At 38.3% G+C, this 16,417-nt stretch overlaps 2 protein-coding genes across 2 annotated transcripts; one reads left to right on the forward strand and one right to left on the reverse strand.

Annotated features, from left to right (window-relative positions):
* Nucleotides 1–1,853: 1,853 nt before the first annotated feature.
* ampd3a (adenosine monophosphate deaminase 3a) lies at nt 1,854–10,234 on the forward strand. The gene is made up of 16 exons (XM_020608588.1): nt 1,854–1,933; nt 2,243–2,319; nt 5,162–5,384; nt 5,493–5,673; nt 5,866–6,031; nt 6,113–6,332; nt 6,445–6,574; nt 6,749–6,943; nt 7,093–7,224; nt 7,304–7,467; nt 7,581–7,707; nt 8,240–8,403; nt 8,711–8,831; nt 9,195–9,368; nt 9,504–9,614; nt 9,715–10,234. Exons 2-16 carry the CDS (start codon nt 2,262–2,264, stop codon nt 9,883–9,885), a joined length of 2,337 nt encoding a protein of 778 aa, XP_020464244.1. The 5' UTR covers nt 1,854–1,933; nt 2,243–2,261; the 3' UTR covers nt 9,886–10,234.
* A 212-nt stretch (nt 10,235–10,446) lies between these two features.
* Nucleotides 10,447–14,518, reverse strand: lyve1a (lymphatic vessel endothelial hyaluronic receptor 1a). The gene is made up of 6 exons (XM_020608603.1): nt 12,657–14,518; nt 12,279–12,462; nt 12,064–12,203; nt 11,304–11,498; nt 11,037–11,109; nt 10,447–10,707 (listed from the first exon to the last, which is right to left on the reverse strand). The coding sequence occupies exons 1-6, from the start codon at nt 12,733–12,735 to the stop codon at nt 10,557–10,559; spliced, it is 822 nt and encodes a 273-aa protein (XP_020464259.1). The 5' UTR covers nt 12,736–14,518; the 3' UTR covers nt 10,447–10,556.
* Nucleotides 14,519–16,417: the final 1,899 nt, after the last annotated feature.

Here is a 16,417-nt window from a genome sequence, read left to right on the forward strand (position 1 = left end):
TTCCTGCTTGGTTCAGCTCATATAAGTTGGCTCACGCCACACCACAGAGCAGCCCTACAGCCATCTGAGGAGGCCAAGGCTTTAGCTCCATCTGTATTTAATGGTAGATGGTTAGGACACAAGAAATGTGGGGGGTTCCGGTCTAACATTCCTGCGAGAACATCACAAAAACTGCTTCAACAAAGCACCAATCATCACTTTCACACTCAAGCAGACCCCTTACACTGAACAGCACTGTAGAAGGGGCTGCAGACCTCTTGGCCTAGATGCTCTCACTGCACAATTACTCTGTTGTTATAAACAATTCGTAGTGAGGTCATACAAGAAATGAAAAATCAACTAATAAAATTATGAGTTTTTGGTATGGAGCCTACAGCACTTCATACTAATTTAAAAGGTGGTCATTGATAACTAGAAAAATTGGCTGGAGATAGTTTGTTTTTTGTTTTAATTCACCAGAAAAGCCAATGAAAGTTTTCCAAAACTTTGCACTATGATTGTGAGCAGGTTGTACAGAAACAAAGTGAGCATCAACATAAAAATTGTATGTTCTCTATTGCCACCTAGTGGGACTGAATGTTTATGACTGCATTTATTTGCTGTTCCTAGCATGATTTCTTCAATTAGACAAATGAAGGTGCATTAATGAGTAGTGGGAACAGCGACAGGTGAGAGCTGTGACTATTTCTTCTATTATAATGTTGGATTAAAAATTTAAGTTCTATGCATTAAGTAAAAACAGTTTCCCACTTCATACTGTAAACTGCTTAAGTGTTTAACTATGATATGCTTAAAACAGATAGGCCTACTCAGGGTCTTGCTTTACTGATGTGTTTACTTGGAATCTGTTTCATGGAGGGAGTTTTACCTAGAAACAGAGCCCACGTAAATATAAGATGAGCTTTTTCTGGGAGGGTGGGGGTGGGGTCAGTATTTCTTTGTATTGTAATCTATTCATGGTGTATTATGTATGGCTAAATTAAATATCAGCACAATGTGCAGTAGCTAATGACTACCAATAAGACAGAAGCCCCAAAATGACTGAATGGCATGAGGCTGTAAAGAAACTAAAACAAAGCAAAGATGCCATCTAGTGGCTGATTGGATTACACACATTTCTACTTTGAATGACATTTCTATATAAAAAAAAGTACAGTGGTTATCACAGTAAAATCATTTTAAGAATACAATGAATGGATCTAGCTCTGCCCCACTCCAGTGTAGTCTCCAGTTATGTGACACTGCCTGTTACAGTTACTTAAGAGGGCCCAAATCCAGACAGGCAAGGGTTGAAGGATGAGAAAGTGACTAACAAAACAAGTAACACAGACCTTCAAGCCAAAAGAGGAATTAATTAAACAAATAGAAGTGTAAGAAACAACCAGAGTGTCACAAACAAACAAAAAAACCCTACTTAAACATGGAAATTTAAACTAGAAGCAGCATACAAAAGCCCAAACATAAGCTCAGACCTGACTCTGACTGAACAAAACTGTTAGGAAACAAAATAACAGCAAAGCCAAGGAGATAACTACAAAAACTAAGAATGGAGAACTAATACACTAATAGAACAATGAATTAAACAAACCAGGTTCAGTGCAAAAAAAAAAAAAAAAAACAACAACAAAAAAACACAACAAAACAAAAAAAACTGAGAGAATGAAGCACAAGGAATAAAATCCATAAAATGATGCAGGCAAAAACAGGAACTGAACAGTCTCTTGACAAGGAAACACAGGTGAACAAACAGCTGATATCCCTGTAGCAAGCTGTGACAATGAAAGGGTTAAGGATGGCGTGATGTGCACTGCAGGGTGGTGGATGAGATACCATACACTGTAGCCACTAGGAGAGCGAAGCGTGACTTAGATGTTTCTCTGAGGTGCTCTCCACACAGTTATTACACACTTCAGAGACAGCAAGGCCTGCTGAGGTGAGTGGACTTATTTGACATAGCAGAGTGATAACATCTGATGACTGACAATAGGAAGCAAACATTAGTTAAAGTTTCTTCAAATCTGCATTCAAATTCTTGGTATATACTTTTGTTGTGGATGTGAGACTTTGTAACTGGTTTATGTGGGCACATATCCAAATCCTTTTTTTTGGTGCAATACAAAAGCTACACATCTAGGTTTACTGTAACTGTATCTGCCAAGTATTAGAGAATAGCTATGAGGGAGGCTGCTTTGCATTAATGGGTGAGTGCACTTCCTTCTCTCTTGTCTCTACTCTTCTCCAGGGCCCGACCACTAAGAAACATGAGAAGAGGAGACACGCCTCTATTAAAGCAGCAGTCAAGTCCTTGCTTGGGAAAAAGTGAGCTTCTTTACGTTCCCTCTCTCATTCTCCTGCTATCTCTCTCTGTAATGTGGTAAATGGCTTTCTCTAGTGTTGACGACCTCACTTAATGACAGTGAGTCAGCTGAAGGGCTCAGCCAATAACAGCTGTGAGTGTCTAAGCAAGAAAACAAGATAAAACCAGAGCATGGCAAGCTGGGCCTGAAATAGAGTTCTGAGTGGTCCAGTAAGGGCCTCAGTAAGGCTCCTATTGGAATCACACAATGAACTGCTGAATAATGATCCATAACTTCTCCACATTCAAACAGACTTAGAAACACAAATGTGCACACATCCACTTTAGGGCAGTAAAGGCTGAGCACCATTATACTCCTCACATTAATGTCTAATCATATTTTCAGCTACACCATGACCTTATTTCTCATTCACCTGATCTGATGTCTCTCAAACCAGATACTGATCAATAAGACAAGGGTTCTTGTAATGCTGAATAGTATTTATCTCCTGTGTGATAGGTGTGCTGGGTTGGTTAGTCCTCAGTATACAATAGGCTGAAATGTACTTTTATCATTTAAGGATTGACTCATTATATTTTCTCTGACATATTTTTTCATTACAAATATTGAGTCAATATCAGGATTATTAAAAGACCAATTCCTTATTGTGAAACTACAACAGTCTAAAGGAAATAAACATCACATGTGTTTATAACCATATCTTACAAAGGATAAAACAATAAATGAGCAGTACCTTTTGGCAGGTAAGTCAAGCATACAGCGATTCATCATGTGCTGTATCTGTTGACTCTGTGCCATATTCTTGTCAAACTTCAAGGAACCTGACCACTTGTACATCACAAGCAGATATAGGTATAATTGATGAAGCTTTGCAAATGCTCTAGATTTGATCATAAATCCAAATTTTCAATTATTTCACAATGAACACATTCATTAATTCTGAGAAAATCGGGGTAAACTGATGTAATAATAAATCCGTCACAGCTCTGACTTTGTTAAACGCTCTTTCACTACTTATCTGGGTCCAGGCTGTGGTAGGGGAAGGCTAACTACTACTAAGTAAGGCTGCTGGTTAATAAACAGCACCAGGACCATACAGTGTTATAAAAGAGTATTCTCACCATTAACATAAAGGATCAGACTGGTCACTTGCTTATAAATAGCTGGACAGTGACAGAGAATAAACATATACTGCAAATAAAAGCATGACGCAGCAGGCTATATACAGATTATTGGAGCCTTTTAAATGTATGTGCCCAGGGTCCTATTGTGGTTGCTGGGGCTGTTACATCAGCTGTTACAATAGAACTGTCTGAGTTGTATGTGAACAAAGTAAGCTATTTGTTTCATAAAAATGATATTAGCATGTATGATGTGAGGATGGCTAATAATTCATTAGTCTCCAGATCAATACAGCTTTATGAGCCTATCCTTTTCATGGTTTGCATGTAGAACCATAATGCTCCACAGGAGTGGTGATGCACACAGCTGTTGTCAAGACAGAGCTGTGTGTCCAGAATAATAAGCTTCCTGGAAGCATCCTGGTAAAATGGAAAACTGGCTTAGATGAGACCATGCATCATGGCCTTTCTCTACTGTTGCTTCAGCATTCAGATGCCCAGAATTACATCCTGTATCACTTAAGGATATCAGTAATGCACTGTCAGTTCACCCAGGTTAACATGTTGCAGAAATAGACAGTTCACCCATTTGACATGGCTGCTGTACTGTATTGTATTTTTCCAGCTGAATATCCTCAGAGCAGTGCAAAACATATTTGGCAGAAAAAAAATCTGTACAACCCCATCATTGTCAGATTTATTAAATAAAAACCTTAAATGTTAAATTTCAGATGTAGCCACTAGCCATCACTAAATGGGAAGCCAATTTTTTGTCATGCAATAATATTAAGATGTCATTGTGGTTGAGTGGTTTTGACAACTTACACTTACAATTTAGTGAGAATTGGCTTGTGCTTCACTGGGGATCTCGTTCATTCCGTATGGAAACTGGCTTTCCACTCACAGTGATGGTGATTGTGTTTGTTGCTTTCCACAATTTACAGCAATTTACTGCAGGGGGTTCCCTGCAGTAATCCAAAGTACCCCTAGGGGTAGTTGTACCCCTATTTGGGAAACACTCCTATAAAGGACAGACACTTCATAAAAAGAAAAACCAAAGAGCTACAATGAACAAAAGCAGCAAATAGGAAAACAGGATAAAAAAAAACTAACTGTGGACAGTAACTAAAATAAGTAATAAAGATTATAACATTAACAGTGTGAAATTAACTGGCAGTGGATGTCATTTGGCTTGCATTGCATGACTTCATCCACTCTTAATCCATTTTCCAAGGAGACAGAAAGCTACAGGGGTTTTATATTTTGTGTAATCAGGGAAGAAATTGTTTATAGCAGTGTTTTTGGTCCCTCCAATCTTCCTCAGACTACATATAATTTCTATTCATGCATAATACAGCGAAAGAACATTGGTGGCATTGCTCACACAAGAAGTACGGATTTCAGTTGAAGTTTGGAGAAAGAATAAAAAGTTCAAGATAGAATGTGAAGTATTTAAAAGTCTTCCTGCAGAACATAAACAACAGCAGCAGTTTAATGAACCAACAGGGACAATTCACACAGAGCACTCTAGGTGGTGATGCTGTGCAACAATTAGCTCTTGAATGTCCTGCCCCTAAACCCTTACACAGGTAGACTGGTTTGTTTACAAAACAGCATGAACTGAACAGAGCAAGTAAAGTAGCATAAGGGGAGGGAAGATCACCTTGGTGTCTTAGGATTAGATGTTGCTGTCATTTTACTGTAGATTCTGCCTTCTTGCAGACATGCCTCGTCAATTCCCAAAGGTAACGCTGAGTGAGGCAGAGGAGCAGACTCAGCTGCTAGCAGAGAAAGTATATGCAACAGCCCTAAAGGAAGAAGACAGCAAGGATGCTTTATCAGTGTTCACTGTGCTCGAGGACTGCCCGGTTGGCCTGCAGCAAGCCATGGAACATGAGCTGCTTAAGGAGCTGGCGGAGAACCAGTCAGAGGAGAGTACTAAGAGGTAGGCCCTGCTATCAGTCTGGCACAAAATCACAGAGGATGCTGTCATAAATCAGATCAGCGCCATAAAAAGTGAACTTGATATCAAATCCTGTTGCCAATTTAACAGGAAGAAAAGCTTGAAGATGATTCGCTCCCAGTCAATGTCCATGCAGTTTCCTATGAATACAGATTGGACACGGTCAGGTGGAGTTACTCCATTCATGTCCCCCAGCTCCACCTGCTCATCAGTGCCAGAAAACTGCCCTGATTACCAGAGGGTCACTATTACCGGTGATTATTGTGCTGGAGTAAGTACTGTATGATAAACAGGAGTATTAACCAGTGTCCAGAGAAATTATGTAATGCTTTCACAGCTTTACATACTGTATATTTACTAAGTGTTTTCCCATCTCATTATTGTCACAGAATGTTGAAAAGCATGGCATATTTGTACAATTATCAAGTAGCTTAGATAACACTTAATTTGATTCCACCCTCAGGTGACAGTGGATGACTTTGAGCAGGCAGCTAAAAGTCTGTTTAAGGCCCTGCTTATTCGTGAGAAGTACTCAAAACTAGCCTATCATAGATTCTGCAGAACTACAGCCCAGTTCCTCCGTAATGCGGAGAACGTGAGATGGAGCGAACAAGATGAGGTTCTACCAGGTATGAAGTGTTTGAACCTATACTCACTGATGTTTTATTCTGACTTATACAACAGTAACACTTCAGTGTTGTGACCTCCAGATATGTGCCCATGTCCAACACACGAGGAGGATCCCTACAGCATGGAGAACATCCCTGATAACCTGAATTATGAACTGAAGATGAAGGATGGGATAGTGTACGTATATGACAATGCAGAGGCTCTGAGAAGAAACCAGGCCCATGACCTTCCCTACCCAGACTTGGAGACCTTTGCCATAGACCTCAGTCATGTCCTGGCAATGATTGCAGATGGACCCACGTAAGCTGCCAAAACAAAAAAGATGCTGGTTGAAAAATCAGACCTGGATGTAAAAATCATTTATTTCAACTTATGCAGCAGCAAATAAACTAAGGTCCAGTCTAACTTTCAGGAAGACGTACTGTCACAGGCGACTCAATTTCTTGAGTTCGAAGTTCTACCTCCATGAGATGCTCAATGAGATGGCCGAGCTAAAGGAACTGAAAGGCGTGCCACATAGAGATTTCTACAATGTTAGAAAGGTCAGTAGTGTGTGTGTATAGGATGTCAATACACTTACACATATCCCTTCAATACATGCTGACACAGCGTCCTTAACTGAAAAACCTAAATGATAAAGAAAAGAAAACTCAGGTGTGTATGTTTAAAAACAACATGTCCAGTAGAATGAACATACTTACTTCTCTCTCTCTTAGGTCGACACACATATTCATGCTGCTGCCTGCATGTCTGAGAAACACCTGCTGACCTTCATCCAGAAAACATACAAGACCGATGCCGACCGTGTGGTGCTGGAAAAGGCCAGAGAAAAGATGACTCTCCAGCAGGTTTTCCACAGCCTCAATAAGAACCCCTATGACCTAACTGTGGACTCTCTGGACGTACATGCTGTAAGAAAAGAAGAGGCCAACATGCTGTAGAACTATGTTTTCATAAAATGCTTTGTTAATTATTTAATGTCTGGAAATTGGGAACAAAATATGAAGTTTATTATGTCACTGGGTTTACAGTTATGCTTTGTAATTTCTAAACTTTACAGGGGAGACAAACCTTCCATCGGTTCGATAAGTTCAATTCGAAGTATAACCCAGTGGGAGCCAATGAACTTCGAGAAATCTTCTTGAAAACAGACAACTTCATCAATGGAGAGTATTTTGCTCACATCATAAAGGTATCACATGTAATGCTACATTTTAAATCTGAACGGATGCAGTGACAGTTTAGCACACTCTCCTTCTTACCTTGAATAGGAAGTGGCCCATGACCTGGAGGAGAGTAAGTATCAGCATGCAGAGCCACGCCTGTCCATCTACGGACGCTGTCCAGAGGAGTGGGACAGCCTGTCTCAGTGGTTTATTAACCACAAAGTGCACTCTCCGAACATGAAGTGGGTCATTCAAGTGCCCAGAATATAGTGAGTGCTACAGCCTTGAGAAAAAATTCAAACTTCTAATTTAGAAGAATGTCATAAAATATGAAATCTTGAAATCTTCTCAGTAAATAAGACAATGTTTTAATGTTTTCCAGTGACATTTTCAAGTCAAAGAAGCTGGTGCCGAATTTTGCCAAGATGCTGGAGAACGTATTCCTCCCTTTATTTGAGGCCACTGTTAACCCACAGAAGCACAAAGAACTTCATGTTTTCCTCAAATATGTAAGATTGTTTAGGGTTCAGGTATTAGGAGCAACGTTGAAGTAAACTGTTGCATAAATGTCTAAGTCATGCCTTTAAATTATTAACCTGTGCTCTCAAAAATAATAAACAATTCACTGCTATTAATTTGGGGCTGGTGACACTTTAAAATAACCCCATTTTACATTCATGTCGTTAATAAATGCTTATAACTACATACTGCACTTTAATAAACAGTTAACATGCCTTTATATCTCATAACCATATGTGTGTTATAAACATTCATGTAATTTTATATTTAGCTGAAGGTGTATATTTAATGCTGAAGGTGCTACCTTTTAGGAAATAATTTTGTAATATGAAGGTAAAAAAATTATTCAAGGTAATAAATTATTAATTTTTATGTAGAAAGTGAACAATAATGTTAAGACTGATCAGTTAAGAAGTGACTAATATTAGTGACATCTTTAAGAAAGCTATTTTTCCTTGATACAGTACTTGTGAGGCTTAACAGAACCATCCCACTTGTTATTTTTCTTTTTTGCGTATGCAGGTGTCAGGCTTTGACAGCGTCGACGATGAGTCCAAACACAGCGACCACATGTTCTCTTTCAGGAGCCCAAAGCCAGAGCAGTGGACTTCAGATGACAACCCTCCCTACAGTTACTATATCTTCCACATGTATGCAAATATCATGGTCCTCAACAACCTCCGAAAGTAAGAGCCCAAGCCTCCTTCCTGTTACAAAACACACACCTAATTAAAGGAGAGTGCTTTGCTATAAGACTGACAGGAAAACCTTTGATTGTATGGCCTAGGACCTGTGCTGTACTGTGGGCCCAGCACTCAGTGGACTATTTACTTTGTAGAGCCCTCAGGGAAGAAGTGATTCATTAATCGTCGGAAAGTGAACACACATGGCTGATGAGAGAAACTTGAACATCTCAGTATACAATAGGCTATAGCTGCTATCCATAAATACTCTGTGTGACATGTTTATTATATCACTTTGTGTTCATTATAGGGAGCGTGGACTGAGCACCTTCCAGTTCCGTCCCCACTGCGGAGAAGCTGGATCTGTCACTCATTTGGTCTCCGCCTTTCTCACTGCTGACAACATCTCACATGGACTCAATTTGAAAAAGGTACTTTTGATCTACTGATTTTTAAATCCACTACTACAGTAATAAAAGTTTGAAGTTCAGATGGTGTCGAGAGTAATCTTTTGCAGAGCAAAAGAATGTCTTATCAATAAAAAGATAACATGGGGATGCTGCAGTATGGGCTTTAGACCAAAGGCATCATTATTCTGTTTTATGGACTTTGTTGGTTTGAGACCAATTTTTCTTTCGACTTGTATACAATATGTAGCACGTAATTAGCAGATGATAATGAGACATGATGATTGTTAAATCAGGAGAAAGCTTGGAACATGTGCATAAAACATCACAATATGTGCACACAATGCCAGAACAGTATTAATTATTTTAAACTTCATGCTTCCTCAGAGCCCTGTGCTGCAGTACCTATACTACTTGGCCCAGGTGCCAATTGCAATGTCTCCACTCAGCAACAACAGTCTATTCCTGGAATACTCCAAAAATCCTCTCAGAGAGTTCCTGCACAAAGGTCTGTGTGTGTCCCTGTCCACGGATGATCCCATGCAGTTCCACTACACCAAGGTAAACAGAAACAAAGGCTGCCATTAATATGTCAGAATCGTTGTGTAAATTAAACTTACTATGATAATTTGTATTAGATGGATTTAGATCTTCAGTATCCATTTATTGTCCATTGTTTGTGTGCCCTTATTCTAGGAGCCACTCATGGAGGAGTACGCTATAGCAGCTCAGCTGTGGAAGCTCAGCACCTGTGATGTGTGTGAAATAGCCAGGAACAGTGTGCTGCAAAGTGGACTATCTCACTGGGTACAGTGACACTTTCAATCCACAGATATGGCCAAATCTCCATCACATTTAATCAACATAAATTTCATTTATCCCCTAACAATTTACTGTTTATTTACAGGAAAAAAAGCACTTCTTAGGAGTAAACTATCTGAAAGATGGACCAGAAGGAAATGACATTCGTCGGACCAATGTCGCCCAGATCCGCATGGCCTACAGACATGAGACACTGTGCAATGAACTTAGCTTCATGGTCGATGCTGTGAAGTCTGACTACGAATTCCCAGTATGAATAAAATGCCCCTCACCTTAGACAGAATCTGAGTATGCTGAACTCTCTTATCATCATTCACCTTTTTCTCGGCACTGACCGACTACCATGATTAAAAAAAAGAAAGTAGATTCATGCTTAAAAAACTCACCATGTATTAGCAATTGTGCCTTACACCTTTTTTTAGCTGGGGGTATGTCAGAGAAACTATTTGAACCTTGACATTTTTCAGTTACTGTGTACACTCATCATCAGACTGTTTGGGACATTTCCTCCATTTCTGCCTTAAAAGGCTTATTTTAAAGAGGTTTGGAAAGATATCAAAACAATGGAAAATACCTATGTTTGTGATGGTACAGGCTTTTTAAAAAGTGCTTGCAATAGTTAAAACTGTTTCTTTTAGAGGTATGTTTATTGTCTGAAGCAACAAACACTGTATTAAAAGAATAAAAAGTTCTTAAAGAACACCACGATTGTACAGCAAATGTTGCGATCAAGTGGCTAAACTGCACTGTATAATACTATTAGATGAATGAACATAATAAACATGTTTAACATATGTAACAATAAATGTATTTAATATTCATTCTCTCACATTACATTCACAAAAATCATGGAATACACATCTTTATCCTTAAAAAGAACAGCTGTCCATGGTGTGTTTCTTCAAAATATCTAATCAAGAGAACTGTTTAACTTGCATCAACACCCACTTTTATTGTCTCATCTTCCTGAGCATCTTTCTTGGTTTCCTTTATATTCTTCACATGTTTCCACTCCTCTGTCTCAATGTCCTCTGGCTGCTTCTGCTTCATGTCAGCGTTCCAAGGGCAACGCCTCCTCCTTTGTACAGAGAGAATGAAGAAAAAAAATCAGACTATGCACTAATAGATATAATAATAACAAAAGAAATGTAATAGGCAATAACTTGACTTTAAATGAGAGAAATACATTTTGTCCTGTCAGTCTTCCAACAGCTCATTCAACTGCCAGTGTGGACATATTGTATCATATACAGTTGCTTGTTTGAGTAGTGTTATTGTACATAGAGCTCACAAACAATCCATTCATTCAAGTCCCTATTTAGAGATTATAAAGCACCATCTAGCCAACAACAAATCTGTTTTTAGCCCTCAGTATTATGTAGCTATTTCATTAAAAAAAACACTCACAATTTTAGGAATGCAAGGATGATTACTGCGACAAGCAGAATGGCACAGGCTGAGATGATGACTATAACTTTTACTTGAAAAATAAAACACAAAAGGAAAATGTCAGTCAAAGAAAACAAACATCGAATCCAAACACATGATAAAAAGGCTTTTCTTGTATTTATGACATATGTTTTTATTTATTAGTCTTGTTTCTGTGCAGTATGAGCTAAATATGACAAAAATGTCCTGTGCAGCTTTCATCTTGTTGTGAAAAAGATCTCATACCTCCAGGAGAGCCTTGAGCCCTGCTGACAGAGTGGGCTGGTTCAACCTCGCTGTCTGTGGTTGTAGGAGATGAGTAAGTAGGAGGAACAGAGGAGTAGGAGTAGGATGTAGAGTATGTGGTTAGGGTGGAGCTAGAGTATTCCCTGCTGCTCAAAGGGCTACTAGTTGTTGGATTCTCCACTTGTCTCACCGCACCTGTACATGTATATGAAGGCCAGGAGAAATTCAATAAGTTGTATATACTGTGCATGCCATTTAATAAACCTATGAATGAATGAATGACACTTTATTATAGACTCAAGGTCCAAGTTCAATAACAAAAAAATGTATGCTTGTACAGTTAGTTTTTTTTTTTTTAACTTTGCTGCCACAGGAAAATTGTATCTGCCCCTCATTAGCATCTCTGTGCTGTTAATGAAGTCCTTGTACAACTGTATTTACAAAGAATAGGAAAATATTACAGATGCATTTCTGAATGGGCTTCTGGCAGTAATGGCACATATTTAGTTTATGTATTTATTTTTTAATCCTGTAAAATAAATAGGAATTTACAGAATGTACTGTAGAACACACTTAAAATATAGCTAATTACAAATCTAAATTGTAAATTGACATTAACCTGAGTTAATACCTGCTGATCTGCTTTTAATCAGATTTATAGTTAAAGAATAAAAAGCCAGGGCTGTGCTAAGAACAGCATGCATGCTATCTGCAATTAACTGTTGACTCTTAATGTATAGTTGTATGAAAAATTTCATACCTGATTCATTGAAGCAAAACACATCAAACTTTTCATTCACAAGGACTCGCCAGGTTATCAAGCCTATGCGGTTTCTACCACAGTTAGAAGCTGCCTTGATGCGTGGAATGACTACAAAATGTTCATCAATCCAGCCAAACCTAGTCAAAACAAAACATGACATCAGGTACTTTTCAGTGAACTCCACTGAGATGACATTTCTACCATGGACTTACCTGCAAGTCTCTAAACCTCTGCGGAGGGCTTCCTCTACTTGAGCTTTTGAAGCAATGCTCATTCCAAGGGACAAGCAGAGCTGCCGAGCTTGAGAAGCATTGAAGGCATACTCAGGCTGATTGTTGTAATTTAGGTAGGTGACCTGGAATACTCCGGCAATGCTTTGGTTCAGTGCAGGGAAAACTAGAAACAACATAAAACTTTGTCAGATATAGTTTCACATATTTTTAGATTACTGATTGTTTGTACAGTAATAGAATAAAGCAATTTTGAATGAACCAATACATCAGAGAACATATTATAGTTATGCAGTTAACAAACATACAATATTTACAGTATATATACCTGCTGAAAATATACAAATGCTAATTACTTACCTTTAATCTGACTTGTGTTTATATTTTGACCAGAGATGACTGAAGTAACTGACACCAAGGTAATGCAAAGCCAGATCATACTTATGACTGGTCAGAGTAGAGGCAAATGAATGTAGGGGATGGCAAGTGTTGCAGGTTTTGTGTCTGTGAGCCAAATAACAGGGTTAAATAGGGGTGATTCTGTTCACCGGAGTGTGAGGGCAGTGTTACTGCCAGAAAGTAAAGGAAAAGGAAGAGGAAGTGCTGTGCACAGGTCAGATTAAGAGCCTCATCATATGTTCTCAGAGCAGGGCCCAGGAGAAAAATAAAAGATGAGACTACTATGGCAGCAAGAAACAAAGCTACAAATTAAAGTGTAAGGCAAAATTCAATACTAAATGTAATATGCAGTACAAGAATAAAATAAATAAATAGTAATAATGAGAGTAAGCAATTTGCACTGTTACTGGCATCTGACTCTGGGCACCCTCTCCAAATGATTTCCTCCCTTGGGACATTACTCAGTCATGAACATGCTTATGATCTTTGGTATCCTCTGATGGCTTCTGGCACATGACGACAGCCCATTTCCACAAAAACATCTCTCCAAAGCCCTGACGACAGCAAATGACGCAGAGTGTTGACAAACATGCAGCACACAGTGTTTTTCAAACTAGGACAATCCCACCCCTGGTGGGGCTTGTGTCTATGGAGTCATATTAAGGCCTTATAGGAGTAAAATACATTAATGGTTTCCTGAGTTACTTAAGCTACATAAATGAGAATATGTTGGAGTTCTGATGCTTTGGTAAATGATGGCTCGGTTCTTTTCAAGTTCTTAAAGGTTTAGTAAACCAGGACAGTGAGCCAGCAGGAACAATACTGAGACCCTGAAATAATAATTATATACATCTGTACTTTTCCTATTGTGACATAAAATCTTTAATGAAATCTGGATGACTGATCACATAATTTAGAGAACATTTGACATAAAAAAGTTTTTATACCACTTTCATGTTTGTAGACTAAACCTAAAGCTATATCAGGATAGCTTATCCTAGCTTAACATTAGCACAAAGACTGAAAACAGGAAGTTTTCAAGCAACCAAGACTCAAAATATTTTGCTGGTACTGTTTGTTTTTTGTTTTTTTCAGATAAACAAGTCACAACGTGTTAAGCTGTGGGTGTTATTGGCACTGCTGGGTGTTACCTTTTGGACAGGACCACACTGTTTCCTTCCGTGTCCAAGAATTTATGCTAAGCTAAGTATGTAGCTCCAGCTGTGTACTTATTGTACAAGCTTGAGAATAGTATCTTCTCATCCAACTTTTGAAAAACAAACAAACAAACACAAAAATCTCTAATTTTTCTTGTCCTCTGTATGTCCTTCATGTTAGAAGGACTATTGAGCTAATTTGCTTTTGCAGCACCTTATATTGTCACTGTGGAAATAACTACAGAATATTTTCAGGCACCTTTATTTAAAGGTGAAGTGGCAGAGAATAAAATCCACAAAGTACAAACAAACACATGTGCAAAGAAGATAAGGATTCATGCAATCTAAACAGTGCTCTCATACAAGAATAAAATCTCTCAGTGTTCTGAAGACACAATCCAAAATGGCACAAATGAGAACCATCAACTGCAAAATATTGCACTTTAAGGAACTACTTTGGAATGTGCTTATATGTTAAAGTCATTAAATACACATTATGGATATTAAACAACAAATAAAAGCAACCATTTCAATTCTATATATTTCAATATGAATTCAGAAACTCTCAGGGTTTTTATTATCTACTGTATTGGACCTGAGAGATTGTAGGCCTACTTCAGCATTAGAATGTAGATAAATATAAACTTTTTCTACTGTGGCACTTAATGGAAAGTGCCATATTCATCATCCAAAACACCAAAACCACAATGAATAATTATGTATGCATCTAATCCAAATATGTATATATATATATATATATGTATATGTATATATATATATAAGTTACCACACTATAAAATTGGTCCCTAAACAGAAATGGAACTTTTTCTTGCTGCAGCAAACAATTTGTTGACTTTTTGAACCAATTAAAATAATTTTGCAATGTTGTTTACTATAACAACATCAAAATTATCTATAAAGCCTCCCAAAAAACCTTCAACCCTCACGAGTCAGGGTCATAATTTCAAGTGAGTCCATGTGTGATGATATGGTAAATCAGCAGAGACTGAGAATGCCTGAAGTCTCTGGGTTTCTTTGGTTGTGCTACTACACTCAGCCCAAAGATGTTAATCCTGTTTCATACCAAGTCCTTTTCTCCTTATGTGTCCTCACGTCTGTTGTAGTAGTCACTGAAGAATGTAAAAATACTGATAACCAGACACATCATCACAAACAGTGTCAGGGCGGTCCAGAGAAGTCGCCTACTTAAAGAAATATGGGGACAAAACCGACCAAGAAGAACCAAGACCTCCTCCAGCCTCCTGTGAAGATAAAGACCTCATACATTATATAGTATATTTCCATTGTTGTCTGCATTTTAACCACAGTTTTAAATGTTTTTACATTTCTGGTTGGTCCAAAATAACTTGGAAAGTACCACCTCGGAGGGTTCTTAAAGATACTGATGTGAATTTCTACCTATCTACATTTGTTCAGCCAAACTTGTCCTGTTAGAAGAGGCTCTACTTTAACCATTTAAATGTTGGAAAAGGAAGTTTTGAATGTGCAGACTTTTGTGGTTTCACTCCCATGAATGAAATTGCTAGTTTCCAACTACTGTATGTCTCCTACTTTAATGTACAGGGTGGGACACGGAAAAGTAGCTCGCCTCCGGCATTCCAATAGATAGAGAATAGGTATTGGAGGCAGGCTACTTTTCCGTGGCCCACACTGTATTTTGAAAGTAACTTGCGGATTGGACATTACTTTCAAAGAAAAACACACAATTCATGTTGTATATTTCTGTGTTACGATTTAATTTGGGGAGAATGCTCATTTGCTTTCTTGAAAAGAGTTGGAGCATTATTGATTCCAATCTCATGTCTGTACAGCAAATATTAAGTTATAGCCAGGAGACACTGGGGGAAGTTCTGTATGTGCCGGACAATTTCTTGGACTATAAGATTGCAGTTTTTGAATAGATTAAACCAACAAAACATAGCATATTTTTTTAGTGATCTTTAACCAAGCTGGTAGGTAGGTTTTACAACATTTGGGTAAAGCCGGGCTAGCTGTTTTCCCCTGTTTGCAGCCATTATACCAAGCTAACTTGCTGCAGGCTGTTGCTTCATATTTAACAGGCAGTCACGAGAGCAGTATGAATCTTTTCATCTAGTTCAAGACAAGAAAGGGAATAAGCATATTATTGCAGGCTGTTTCATTTTACCTTCTCATCTCTATCTTCCTTCCACTCTCTTCATCCTTATCCTTTGATTCCAGCAATAAATCAGCAGCGGTTTCTTCTTCCTGGACTGCTTTGCTTTGTTTCAGTCCCTCTTGGTAGCTGGATTTAAAATATTCACATTTACTGTATATGAATGGATGTGCTATTATCTGCCACAGTTGCTATATTCTGTGCTAATTGTATGCATAACATTAAATATTGCAACATTATATACATGAGAAGATTCACTTGTACCATAAAAGTGATGAATTAGGATAACAAACAACAATGCTATCATACAGACAGCATGAGAAAAGGCCTCACCCTTTATTGTACGCCTCCTCCTCGATCTTTGCCTTGATCTCATCTAAGTTGACTGAAGGCTTGGCTGGCTCATTTTT

The sequence above is a fragment of the Monopterus albus genome, unplaced genomic scaffold, assembly GCF_001952655.1.
Source record: "Monopterus albus unplaced genomic scaffold, M_albus_1.0 scaffold4.1, whole genome shotgun sequence".
Taxonomy (NCBI): Eukaryota; Metazoa; Chordata; class Actinopteri; order Synbranchiformes; family Synbranchidae; genus Monopterus; species Monopterus albus.